Consider the following 13,702-nt stretch of genomic DNA (forward strand, 5'->3'; position numbering starts at 1 on the left):
GAGATATACCTAATGTGAATGACGAGTTAATGGGTGCAGCACACCAACATGGCGCATGTATACATATGTAACAAACCTGCATGTTGTGCACATGTACCCTAGAACTGTTGTGCACATGTACCCTAGAACTTAAAGTATAATAATAAAAAAGAAAATCAGTATGACAGTTCCTCAAATAATTAAAAATAGAAGTATCACATGATCTACCAATCCCACTTACAGGTAAAGAATTGAAAGCAACATGGCAAAGAGATATGTGTACAGCCATGTTGAAAGTAGCATTATTCACAACAGCCAAAAGATAGAAGCAATCCAAGTGTCGATCGACAGATGAATCAATAACATATATACACACAATAAAATGTCATTCAGCCTTAAAAACAAATTCTGACAGAAGCTATAACATGAATGAACCTTGAGGACACTATGTTAAGTGAAATAAGTCAGTCACAAAAAGACAAATACTGTTAGATGTAGTAACCCAAGTTTGAAAAAATTTAAAAAACAACATTTTGAAAAGACAAATACTGTATGGTTCCACTCATATGAGGCACCTAGGGTAGTCAAATTTTAGAGATAGAAAGTTGAATGGAACCTTCCAGGAGCTAGAGAGAATGAGGAATGTAGAATTGACAGTTATAAAATTTCAACTTTGCAAAATGAAAAAAGTTCTGGAGATTGGTTTGCATAATAACGTGAACATATTAAACAATAAAAAAAATACAGAATAAATTACATCGTACTATGCCAATATATTTTTAAATTATGTAATATTAACATTTAAAATACATGAAAACAATTTACTATTATATATAGCTTTAAAATTCTCACCTGATTTTTTTGTGTTAATTCATTAACTGAACTTTTCAGTTTTTGTAGTTCCTGTACATATACAGCAACTTCCTGGGGGCCTTTGGCAAGTTCACTCCTTAGCTGGCTTATTGTGGCCTAACAAAACAAAACAAAAAAAATTAAAGCAAACTAAATTTTTTAAAAACTGAAAAATGAAAGTATACAAAGGCTTTAAGAAAACAAATTTTTTATTGTTGGAATTTTCTATTTTGTTCTTTATCCTACCACCTGTACTACCACATTATGGTTTTCTCGGCTTCCAACGAATTTTTACAATTTATCCAAGATGCACAACTTCATTTATTTATTAATACATAAAATAAAAATTTGGCATCCTACTTTAAGTTTCTGAAGTATCAAGCTGCAAACCTAAATTTACTGGTTCTTAAACTCTATACTTCAATCTTCCAGAATTTAAAGATAATATGCCAGTTATGTCTACATTTTCTAACTTCTGTAGCGTAAAATTATCCTTTTACTTTAAGACATGTGCAAACATGCAACACAGAGCTTGCTACTGGTGAATCATCTTTCTAAATTATAATGAAAATGTCTTTGTCGAAAGAAGTTATCAAGCTGAAGTTATACACAGCTTCCTTAAGTTAGATCACTATATGGTCAGGTATAATCATCAGGCAGGAACTTGCTTTAGTGCATTTTAATTTTTTTTTTTTTTGATACAGGCTCTTGCTGTGTCACACAGGCTTGAGTGAAGTGGTATGATCACAGCTCACTGTAGCTTTGAGCCTCCCTGCTTCAAGCAATCCTCCCACATCAGCCTCTCAAGTAGCTAGGACCATCACGCCCAGCTAATTTTTTTATTTCCTGTTGAGACAGGGTCTCACTATGTTGCCTAGGCTCGTCCCCAACTCCTGGGCTCAAGTGACTCTCCCACTACATGGCCTCCTGGGATTACAGCCATGAGCCATTGAGCCCAGCCCATTTTAACATTTTAAAAAATGTGAAAATCACGTTTTATTTAACTAAAGCAACAGTTTGATCATTTAAAAATAATATAAGAGAAAGAGACGTAAGCAAAGATCTTGGAAATATAAATTTCTAATACATAAAAGCTGAACTATTAGAGAGAAAGACTAAATATTTCTTTTTAGGTATAGTCTGTTGCAAATGACACTGACAAAATAACTTTCTATTATATTAATATTTCTAATATTGCCTATTGGCTTTACTTTCCACTTTATAAATAAAGTTACAATCATTTCCAGTGTCTATTTCTTTTTTACTGAATAAACTTTATAATATGAATAAGATACAAGTTTTAAATTTTTTCTTGATATTTATAAATACTTATTCATATCATATATTACAAATGAGTACTTTCATCTTCAAGGGAGAAATCTCAGAAGGCTACTAACTTATCGTGGCAACAATGCTATTATTCAAGAGATCTTTGGCTACTCTTCTTTTGGAAACCCTTCTTTTGGAAACTCCTCCAGAGTGTGTGGAACTTATTTTTTTTAAGGAATTCTCAGTGGTGGTGTATCCTCATCCATTTTATGGTGGCTTTGATTTTAAGTTTTGGAAACCACCAAGTTTATAAGAAAGGTAAGTGATGAACTGAAAGATCAAACACTTGAGCTTATTTTATTTTAATAATTATTTTATTTAATAACCATTTTATTTTAATAACGGGCTTATTTTAAAAATCAGAAGTGATTGAACTGAATGATCAAATTCTTGGGCTTATTTTAATAACCATAAATTAACAAAATTAGTTTTTTTAGTGTGTTCCAAATGGACTAAAAGTCAATTAAAATAAGTTTCAAAAATGTTTTTAGGAATGGAGTATGTCTGAAACACATGCATGGCCTGACTTTTTTCGGAAAACATTCACTTAAATATACAAATTCTGATGCAATGAAAGGCAATCGGTAACATGACCATATTGTTACACCTTATACACAGTGCTTCAGTGTCATATGTAACAGCTGATATGTTAATATATATATATAATCTTAAATAATTCAAAGAAGAAAATGTTGATATATTTATGTATTTTCAACTACACTCAAGTTAAAGCCCTACCCTAAAACCATCTGTCTTAAACTGAACATGTAACCTTGAAATGGATTTAGCTATTGTGAGTTTATTTCAAATTACTATTTCTAAAAATTTTGAATCTCAAATTTTTTTTGTTAGTAGGGTTACAGATGTTAAATGAAACATCAGGAACAATTTGACTATTTTAACTCACTATGTTTTAATCATATAGCAAAAATGCCAATTTATTACAAAAGAAAGTATCACATTTAAATCCCTACTTGTAAATATCTTATCAAAAAAATTTGCACAGGTTCCCGGCACATAATGCACAGAAATAACAGTATATATTAAAACATAAATTATGTGTACATCTCATTAAAATATGATGATTTCATATTGAAGTTTATAAAATGTAGTAAGCCAAGTGTAAGGTCTGTCTTGCTGACAAATTCCAACATGTAGAAATAAGAATTTCTAGTAAGAATAAGAATAGAATTTTCCTTATGAAGGAAGGAAACTGTAAAGCAAACATACTCCAAAAATATACTATTTTATAGCTTTTTTTGTATCCTATGTTATAGCTTTTAGATATGTTCTTACAAATGATTGCATAAGGTTAACAACTAAAAAACTGGACATTAAGTGTATCATTTACACTTTGTACAACAATTTTAGATACTGCGAAAACTAAGATTTGTATATAGATAAAGTCCAGCACTTAAAACTTTAAAATTTACTCAAGGGGACAATAAAGAAAGATGTGGGAAGACTTATACATCCAGAGGCCGACTTTAGTTATGAAGAAGAGGAGTGAGGAGAGTGAATTCTGGAAAGGTTTCCCCTTTTTTATTGCACATTATGAATCATTAATCTTTTACAATAATCACATATTATGTTTATATTTGGGGACAAAATAAAGATTAAAGACAGACAATAATTACAAAGGAAAAAAAGTAAATACATTCCCTCTTCAGACAACACTATGGTGAAGTTCAAAGATCTCTGTTCATACTGACTTTCTTCTCTTAACAGGCCAAGCTTATATGTGCCTTGGACTTTAACCTCCTCCTGGGAATCCTAGCTCCCACTGCTTAACTCTGACTCTTATTTCATTCTTCTCACACATATCCTCCATGAGATCTTCCCCGACCACTCTAAAACTGTTCTACAGTATTCCCACTTCCACTACGGCCTATACATGCTTTATTTTTCTTCCTCACAGCCCTTATTATTACCTGGCTTTCTATCATGATTCAGTGTACTTGTACAGTCTGTTGCTTGATTTCCAGAAAGGATTAAGCCTTACGGGAGCAAGTATTCTGTGTTATTCAGTATTTTAATCCCCACACCTAAAGCAGTCCCTGACACGTGGTAAACCCAAAAAAACTCAGTAAAGGAATGAGTAATTATACCACCAAATAGATAATAGATGCTTATTTCCAAGGAAACAGTATATTAGATCCTATAAAACAGTTTGCATTTCCCTTGATTGTCTGAAATGCTATTGAATTCAATATGAATTTTTACTAAAAAACTTTACATTACAAAATAAGGAATGATGTTTCAAGCAAACATCCTGCTGGTGCATTAAAAATTATGTTCATTGCGGCACTATTCACAATAGCAAAGACTTGGAATCAACCCAAATGTCCATCAGTGACAGATTGGATTAAGAAAATGTGGCACATATACACCATGGAATACTATGCAGCCATAAAAAAGGATGAGTTTGTATCCTTTGTAGGGACACGGACGCAGCTGGAAACCATCATTCTCAGCAAACTATCGCAAGAACAGAAAACCAAACACTGCCTGTTCTCACTCTTAGGTGGGAACTGAACAATGAGATCACTTGGACTCGGGAAGGGGAACATCACACACCGGGGCCTATTGTGGGGAGGGGGGAGGGGAGAGGGATTGCATTGGGAGTTATACCTGATGTAAATGACGAATTGATGGGTGCTGACGAGTTGATGGGTGCAGCACACCAACATGGCACAAGTATACATATGTAACAAACCTGCACGTTATGCACATGTACCCTAGAACTTAACGTATAATAAAAAAAAACAAAGAAATTCTTACCTTAAAAAAATAAATAAATAAAATAAAATAAAATATGGCCAAGAAAAAAAAAACTATTGTTTTAATATACTACAACTATTAGTAAATAATCATTTTTAAATGGTTGAAGCTATGCATGATTAATAAAACAAAAATGGGCATGTCTTTGAAGTTCTAAGATTGCCTTAAAACATAAAATTGCCATATAACAATTGAAGGTGATACATTAAGGGTATTACTAATATTAAAAAGCCTCCCAAAATCACATTACCTCAAATTTAAGCATCTCCATTAGAAAGCAGAAAAAATAATAACAAAATGGTGGATGAAAGGTGGCAGACAAGACTGACAAAAGTACACACTGAGCACATAATAAAAATGACCAAACATGCCTGCAAGTCTAGTCTCTTAAATAAGCATACTTTAAAAGATATTTAAATACTTTCATAGCTATGCATGGGTCTAATCATACTTATTCCATATCTACATAAGCATTTTAGCTCTTAAAACTGGGATTCAAATGAGTTTATTTGGAAAAACATAAAATTCTTTAAAAATCATTTCCATTAAATACTACACCAAATACAAGTTGATTACAGCCTAGATAATTTCAATAATGTAGACTTTTATAAATAATACTTTTTAACCTTTAAATCCTCTAAATCTTTTGTGGGTTGGAAAAACCCACAAAACAGCCAATTGTTTATAAAGAATTTTCAAATGCTTTAGAATGAGATATTTTCTATATGCCTTCAAAAATGCTCAGGCAAAAAGAAGTCAGTGTATTCGTAAGGTATGCGTTCAATAAAAGTAATAAACACAAGGACATACATACTTAATAACGTACACCGGATTATACATCTTCAGCCCCAACGAGTTATACTAGGCAAATAAACATTTATTTGAAATAAATGTTAAAATACATATTCCTAAAATTGCCATTAATTTGGTTTGAAGTAAATGTTTACTTGACATTTAAAAATAATTTTTTTGAGAGAGTCTCACTCTATGGCCCAGGCTCGAGGTACAATGACAAGATCTTGGTTCAATGCAACCTCTACCTCCCAAGTTCAAGGGATTCTCCCACTTCAGCCTCCCAAGTAGCTGGGATTACAGGCATATGCCACCACACACCGGCTAATTTCTTGTATTTTTAGCAGAGACAGGGTTTCACCGTGTTGGTCAGGCTAGTCTTGTACTCCTGACCTCAGGTGATCCACCTGCCTGGGCCTCCCAGTGTGCTGGGATTACACGTGTGAGTCACTGCACTCGGCCCTTAAAAATAAAGCTTCTTCAATTCCTTTGTATGTGTTTTGTTTCTGATGCCAATATTTAGGCTTGGTAAAAACGGGAGCATCTATAATAAAAATTGTTGTATTAAGTCCTATAATTCACTAACATACTTAATTGAGAATAAATAGAATTGAATTTTAATAAATTAATAAAACGTCATATATTCAGATTAAGGAAATGCTAAAAAACAAATGCAGTTATAAACAAATAAAATGAAGTAGACAGTAATTTTTTTTCATATGGAAATGGCATGACATAACTCAAAAGTATTAGCTATTACCCAATACAAATATTACAACACACAATATGGCAAAATAAAAAAATTAACAATAAGTATTAGGACAAGATTAATAGCACAAATTTACTTATAAGGCAATCATCAGACCACCTAAATTAGGAGACAGCACGATAAAAAGGGAATAACACAGGCTTTGGACACGACCTGAGTTCTGACCCTAGCTTCTATGTTATGTGTGACCTTGAACAATTTACTTAACCTCATTGCCTCTCAGATTCCTCATATGTAAAACATACTTAATAGTTAACTTACAGGGTTATTAGAAACAAATGAGACCACGTTTTAAGTGCCTAACACAGTATCCAAAACCTACTGGTGCTCAAAAAAGTAAGAGTTTGTTTCTAATAATAATATTATTCTGACTCTTAAGTTACCATTTCCTAAAGTTACTCAAAATATTTTAACATAGCCAAGGTCTCATTCATCACTACATATCTATTAATCAATTAAATAGGTAATAAGTATTATTCTTGTTTTATTAAAAACATAATGAAATATTAAATCACCTATTCAGTTACTCAGCACAAATAAATTCCTTTCTAAATTTATTTCCAAATACTTGAAAGGATAAACTTTTATGAAACTTTAAATGAAGACACGAAGAACTGATTTCTAAGCCGTCTTCCTTCTTTCCTAGAAATATCTTTTCTAGAAAAAAAAAACCACTGTTTCCTACAATTAGCCTTGTTTGTAGGAGGGCCATGGAGGGAGACACTAAATTCTTTCACCTCCCCGTCTTTCATAACTCTAGTCATAGAACGGGTGTGGTGACTCATGCCTTTAATACCAACATTTTGGGAGACTAAGGCAGGAGGATCTGCTTGAGGCCAAGGAGGTCAAGACCAGCCTAAGCAACAGAGCAAGACTCCATCTCAACCAAAAATAATGTGTTAAATAAAGAAAAACAAAAAAAACTCTAATCATAGCTTTTTTATCTTAAATCACTTCTTCCCCTTAGATATAAAGGTATTTTAATCTATAATAATATAAATTCATAAAACACACTACAAATTCTTAAAAAGAATTTATTACAGTAACTCTTAAATATTACTTAGAAATGAGTATTTCTTAAATTAGAGTAACTCTTAGATAAAATATTACTTAGAAATGTCTTCCCATTAGCAAGTTATATTATATTCTCACTTTTTTTTTTTTTTTTTTTTTTTTTTGAGACAGGGTCTGCCTCTATCACCCAGGCTGGAGTGCAGTGGTGTGATCATGGCTCACTGCAGCCTCAACCTTCTGGGCTCAAGCAATCCTCTCACCTCAGCTTCCCACCTAGCTGGGAGTACAGGTACATGCCACCACGTCTGGCTAACTTTCTATAGAGACAGGGTTTCACCATGTTGCCCAGGCTGGTTAAACTCCTGGACTGAAGCAATCTGCCTGCCTCAGCCTGCCAAAGTCTTGGGATTATAGGGGTGAGTCACGATACTCATATATTTTGTTAAATGGCAAGTAAACATGTAAATTTATTTCCTTGTTAATACTCTATTTGTTTAACAAGTATAACTCCAAAACTTGCAGCTGGAATAAGTCAGAGAGGACTCAACTTTAAAATATGTATTCTTAAAACTGCCGTTAATTTGGTTCTATTTTAGTCACCATAATACATTTATTTTAAATTTTCAAATAGCATTTAAGATATTTTTTAATCAAAAGAGAGTGTAATTTTTTTTTATTTGAGAAATACCAGTAGGCAGACATATCTAATCAAAAATAGCTCTTACTGAAACAAAGAAATAAATGACTGGGTTCACCCAGCTTTAGGTATTTTTACACTAACATCTGAATAGAACTTTTCCTCATGCGACTTCTAATTCAGCCTCTCTTTGATTCCACATTTGTACTTACAGATTACTCATTGTCTTTTGCTGATTAATAATACCTATAGAACAAGAACTTTTAACTGGCTTCAGTAAGTTCATGAACCACCTGAAATTGTTTGAAAATTTTTGGAATTAAGTGTTATTGGGCTACAAAGGGTCAATTTTGGAAAATCTGCATCCAAATATCATTAAGTTAGAGAGTGAAGTGTTAGGCATCACAAGGCCTTACATGCCTATGTGTGTTATATCCACAAACTTTCACCATCCCTTTCCATAAGATAAAGAAGAAAGATTTTAAAAAATGAATTAGACATGGGTTATCTATAATACGTATACCCCAAAGCTTGATAACATGTTACTATTTATGAATAGAGTGGCTTTTTAAATCACCAGTTACAAAACTCTAAGAAAGAGATTCAAATTAAAATGTCACGGTAACAACTTTTTAAACTGAAAATAAGAAAATCAGAGGTCTACTTTACATAAGGGAGCTTAAAGACTACAAATAATAGTAGTCATAACAAAATGTCTCCTATAATAAAGTAAAAAGGACACAGGCTAGGATTTTTAAGCAAATTTATTTATTATACATCTTAGAGTTTGTTACATGCTGACATAATTATACAAGGGATTTACAGGCCAAAGTCATGTCATGTAAGAAATAGTGGAAGAAACTGAGAATGTTTATCTTGGAAGAGAAAATACTCAGAGCAAATATGAGCAGTCTTCAAATACCTCATGTGGAAAGAGGAACAATTTATTCTGTGTAATTCCTAAGGACAGAACTAGAACCAGTGCATGTAAATTACAGGGAAACAAATGTCAGCTCAATAGAGTAGACTTAGGAAGAAATATGCACACCCTACACCACCTAGCAAGGACTGTGGATCACTTATCAGGGTTGCCATAAAGGGAAGTCCTGGATGGAATGTTAGACTAGCTCCTTTTAAGACTTCTTTCAAATTCATAATTCAAAGTCTATCAACTAGAAATAAGCTTATGGCCAGGCGCGGTGGCTCACGCCTGTAATCCCAACACTTTGGGAGGCCGAGACGGGCAGATCATCTAAGGTCAGGAGTTCAAGACCAGCCTGGCCAACATAGTGAAGCCCCATTTCTACTAAAAATACAAAAATTAGCCAGGTGTGGTGGCAGGCACCTGTAATCCCAGCTACTTGGGACACCGAGGCAGGAGAATCGCTTGAGCCTGGGAGGTGGAGATTGCAGTGAGCTGAGATCACCCCACTGCGCTCCAGCTTGGGTAACAGAGCAAGACTTTGTCTCAAAAAACAAAAAAAGAAATAAGCTTATTACAAAATAAGCCTTTCTTAAATATTTTTTCTAAACAAAATTGGTAATATAATTGTAGAAAATGCTATCATTGTTCCTTTATTTCTACCAAAGACAAACTCAATTACCATTGATCAACTAACCTTGAGTAAATTTAACCTTAAATATCATGTCAGCCATATATATCATTTATTAAACAGAATAATAATCTTTATGCAAATATTCTTCACTTAATGTCTAGCTTTATAAAGCAAAACATACTGACTGTCACCACATTGACTATAAACAAATATTATTCAGATTAAAAATGAAAGAAAGACAAATACTTTGATAGGCCACTCAGAAAAATCTCAAATCCTGGCTTCACTCAACAGTATACACTAGACAAACTAATATGAATCACATTTAAGTACAATGAACTTCATTACCTCTGAGCTAGCATATTGTGACTGTAATTTTTTGCATTCGTCTTTGAGTTTTTCAGATTCTCGCTCACGTTCCAAGGTCATATTATCCATTAGTGTTTGAACTTGCACCAGTTCCTTCTTTAGCACAGCAACATCTTCTATACCAGGTCTCTGAAGCTGTGAAGCAACACATTTTAATTAAAAATTACAGTGAAAAACTAAAATAATATACATTTTTAGAATAATTTCACTACAAAGAAATCAAAAGGGAAACAATCTTCAATATCAATTTTTAGACTCCAAACACCGAACACTGATATCTTCTCCCACAATAAGCCACTTCTTCCCATCCTACCTTGCATTTAATAGTATTACTACTCAAGGTACAGTCTAGTAAATTCACAATTATCTGTACCACTTTGTTTTCCTTTCCTTCACAAACTACATCTATTGGTCATAACACTGACTTGAAAATGCCACATTCCTTCTTTTCCTATCCTAGGAATAAAAATGAAGGAGCAGATGTAAGCACAGATGCTGCAGGTTGGATGTAGTTAATTTATGTATTTATTGAGAGCTAAATAAAGGAAAGAAAGTCAAGGACAGATCCAAGATTATTAAGTCTTGGGAGAATATTAGAGAAGTATGGTTCCAATAACAGAAATATAGTAATGAGGAAACATGATTACTTTGATTTTATACCTGTTGAATTTGAAATTAAAGCTAGAAATTCAACACAAAGTACCCTAAAAGCAGATGAATCTGTAAAACTAACATGCAAGAGAAAACCAGGATCAGAGATGCAGATATGTAAACTACTAAAATTACAGATGATATTTAGATAGAAACACTAAAAATGTTAAGGTAGTAAGTTATGTATTCCATTTTTATTTTTAAAATCATATACAGAATATATATGCAGGTGGTAGAATATAGGGAATTGCTTATTTCCTCCATTTCACTCAAATTATATTTTTAAACATTTTCCTTCAGGGTATGTATTTTATTTTTAATTTAGAAAGGTATAAGAGTACATCTCAATAAATAATTCCTAAATTACCAGTTCCGTCTTCAGATCTTGAATTACAGTTGCCTCTTTGTTTAATTCTTCTGTCAGATGTGTCACTTTTTGTTCAGCAGCTTCTCGGAGACTCCTTTCTTCATCATACTTTGACTTTATATCTAATTAAAGATAGTTATATAAATATTAGTTTTATGACATTAAGGGAAGGGCAGTTTTATAAGTTCCCATATATTACTCTGCAATCTGTATATCACTCTAATTCAAATTGACATTCCTTAGATAACCATAAATATATACAGTAAATTTATACTTTTAATTACATAAAATGAACTTAAAATTAACTGTTTCTGACTACATAAATTTCACTCAACATTAATAATTAGCATTTTAATGTATACTTAATCACATTTTACCTAAAAGCACATGTTAAAAAATATATATGTGATAGTATAACCAAGTATTACATTTGTACTATATTATTTAATTCACTTCTTTAAAATGTTCCTTTTTAATCTTTAAGCATGTCATAGAAGAAACTGTATCTTCTCTAAATTTCAAGATGAATCTACAGAGAAACACCAGTCCTTTGACGGAGGGCAGCTAGAGGACAAACAAAATAATTTACATAGCAACTCTGAAATCATTAAATTCCATTAATCACCATTTTAAGTCTATCACAGATGCTTTAACACACTAAAATACTATATTTATTGCTAGGGTATATAATGGCAAAAAGGTAATGAGACTGATTTAATGGCTAAAAAATTCTAATACAATTTACCTGCAATTTCAGTAGCAAGTTGGGCTGCTTTCTGTTCAAATAAGTCTTTCATTTGCTTAATATTAAAATTTTCTGTTTGGGCTTCTTCTAATTGCTGTTCCAAAGACTGTAGTTCTACAAAAAAATGCCATGGTTTAAACATTCTAAAATATTATCATTTCTTTTTGTAATCAAAATGAAACAAAAATTTCACCAATAAGAAAATATGTATATTAATCATCATTATGCTATGCTATAGATGCAATGCAGCCAATTTTAAATCATGAAACAATTTCTATATGCTGATTTGGATAGTCACCCCAGATATATCACTAATTGAAAAAGAAAAGAAGAAATAAAGCAAGTTCCAAAACAATAAAAAAAAAAAAAATGCCATGGTTATTCAAATACCATGTTAATTACATATGCTAAATTGTTATTACTTATATCATATTCATTACAGTTGTAAAGATGATCAACTTAAGTTTATTATCCAATTACAAGTAGAGTGTTTTGACATTTCAAGAAATTAAGTATATCTGCTTCATTTAAGATACAAATCATAACTTAAAAACATAATACAAATGAAAGGAATATTTAGAATCACTGCCAAATAATCTATAAAGATTTGATTAAAAGTTATTTTAACATTTCACAGTTCTTTTCCTATATCCATCAACTGACCCAAAAGGAATACAGTCTTTTTTTTTTCTTTTTTTTTTAAAAGATGGGGGTCTCGCTATGTTGCTGAGGCTGATCTCAAACTCCTGGGTTCAAGCCATCCTCCCCTATCAGTCTCCCAAAGTGTTGGGATTAGAGGCATGAGCCAGAAGCCTGGCTCAAAAATGAAAACATTCTGCTCCTCTGATAAAGCAGGATGAATTAGAAATGGTTATAAAGCAGGATGAATTAGAAATGGTTAATATCAAGGCCTCAAAATTTTTAATTCATTAAACTATGCAATCAACTCCTAAAACTTCATCATAAAGAAAAGAAACTATCTTATTCTTAACATAGACTTAAAATTTCATTAAACAACCATATTAATGTAATATTCCAGAAGTTTATTCCTTACTTCAAAATATAATGAACTAAGAAAACTAAAGTTTTAGTTAACTGATTAAATTATGAAGTTCACATGTAACTCTCTAAACCTAGAATAAGACCATTATCTTCACTGTTTTAGAGTCATAAAGCATAACCATGAAACAAAATTCATTTAGCAGGCATCAAAGAAAAAGAAAGGAAAACAAGAAGAAAAAGAAAACTGAAAAAACATCTGCTTTAAGTAAAGTTACCTGCTGATGAATCAGTCACCAACCCATCAGGTTTAGCCTCCTCAATTAAAACAAAAGACATAAACAAATGAATTAAAAGGAAAAGATAAGACTGTTAAAATTGTCAATTTTTAAAAATTTCGAAAGTCACATTCGTTGAGGTAAGTAGTAAGATTTGGGTGAATCTAAATTTGGTAGTTTCCATTCTTCCAGATCTGTAAGAGACCAGCAGGCAGACTAGCATAATGTTCTAACTTCAGTTTATTAGTTCTAACATAGATTTTTTTGTATGTTAATAAATATGAAGTTATTGTGGTCATCTTAAATTCCATGAACTCAGTAATAAATAAATAGCACAATTATTGTAATTATAAATATAGATTCTAAAACAAATATTTAAGTCAACTGGCAACATTCAATCGTGTTAGCATGTAGCTCTGAAATAATTTCAAACCCTAACATAGTTTGCTACATGGATGCTATATATTTTACTGTAATAAGAATTTGGGGTGTTATCCCCCTCCACTCCAGCATGTGATACCTGTTAGACCCCATATGTGAGAACTTGGCATGAACTTCTCCTCTCTTCATTAGACCTTATCATA

General features: G+C 32.1%; 1 protein-coding gene across 1 annotated transcript in view; it reads right to left on the reverse strand.

The window, feature by feature from the left end:
- EEA1 (early endosome antigen 1) overlaps window positions 1-13,702 on the reverse strand; it is a 170,076-nt gene that overhangs the window by 81,937 nt on the left and 74,437 nt on the right. The window contains exons 6-10 of the mRNA XM_011933771.1: window positions 13,119-13,158; window positions 11,842-11,955; window positions 11,097-11,218; window positions 10,058-10,213; window positions 832-948 (exon numbers count right to left, since the gene is read on the reverse strand). Coding sequence (XP_011789161.1) covers window positions 832-948; window positions 10,058-10,213; window positions 11,097-11,218; window positions 11,842-11,955; window positions 13,119-13,158 — 549 coding nt within the window. The remainder of the gene's footprint in view (window positions 1-831; window positions 949-10,057; window positions 10,214-11,096; window positions 11,219-11,841; window positions 11,956-13,118; window positions 13,159-13,702) is intronic.

Source organism: Colobus angolensis, unplaced genomic scaffold (assembly GCF_000951035.1).
Source record: "Colobus angolensis palliatus isolate OR3802 unplaced genomic scaffold, Cang.pa_1.0 Scaffold10, whole genome shotgun sequence".
Taxonomy (NCBI): Eukaryota; Metazoa; Chordata; class Mammalia; order Primates; family Cercopithecidae; genus Colobus; species Colobus angolensis.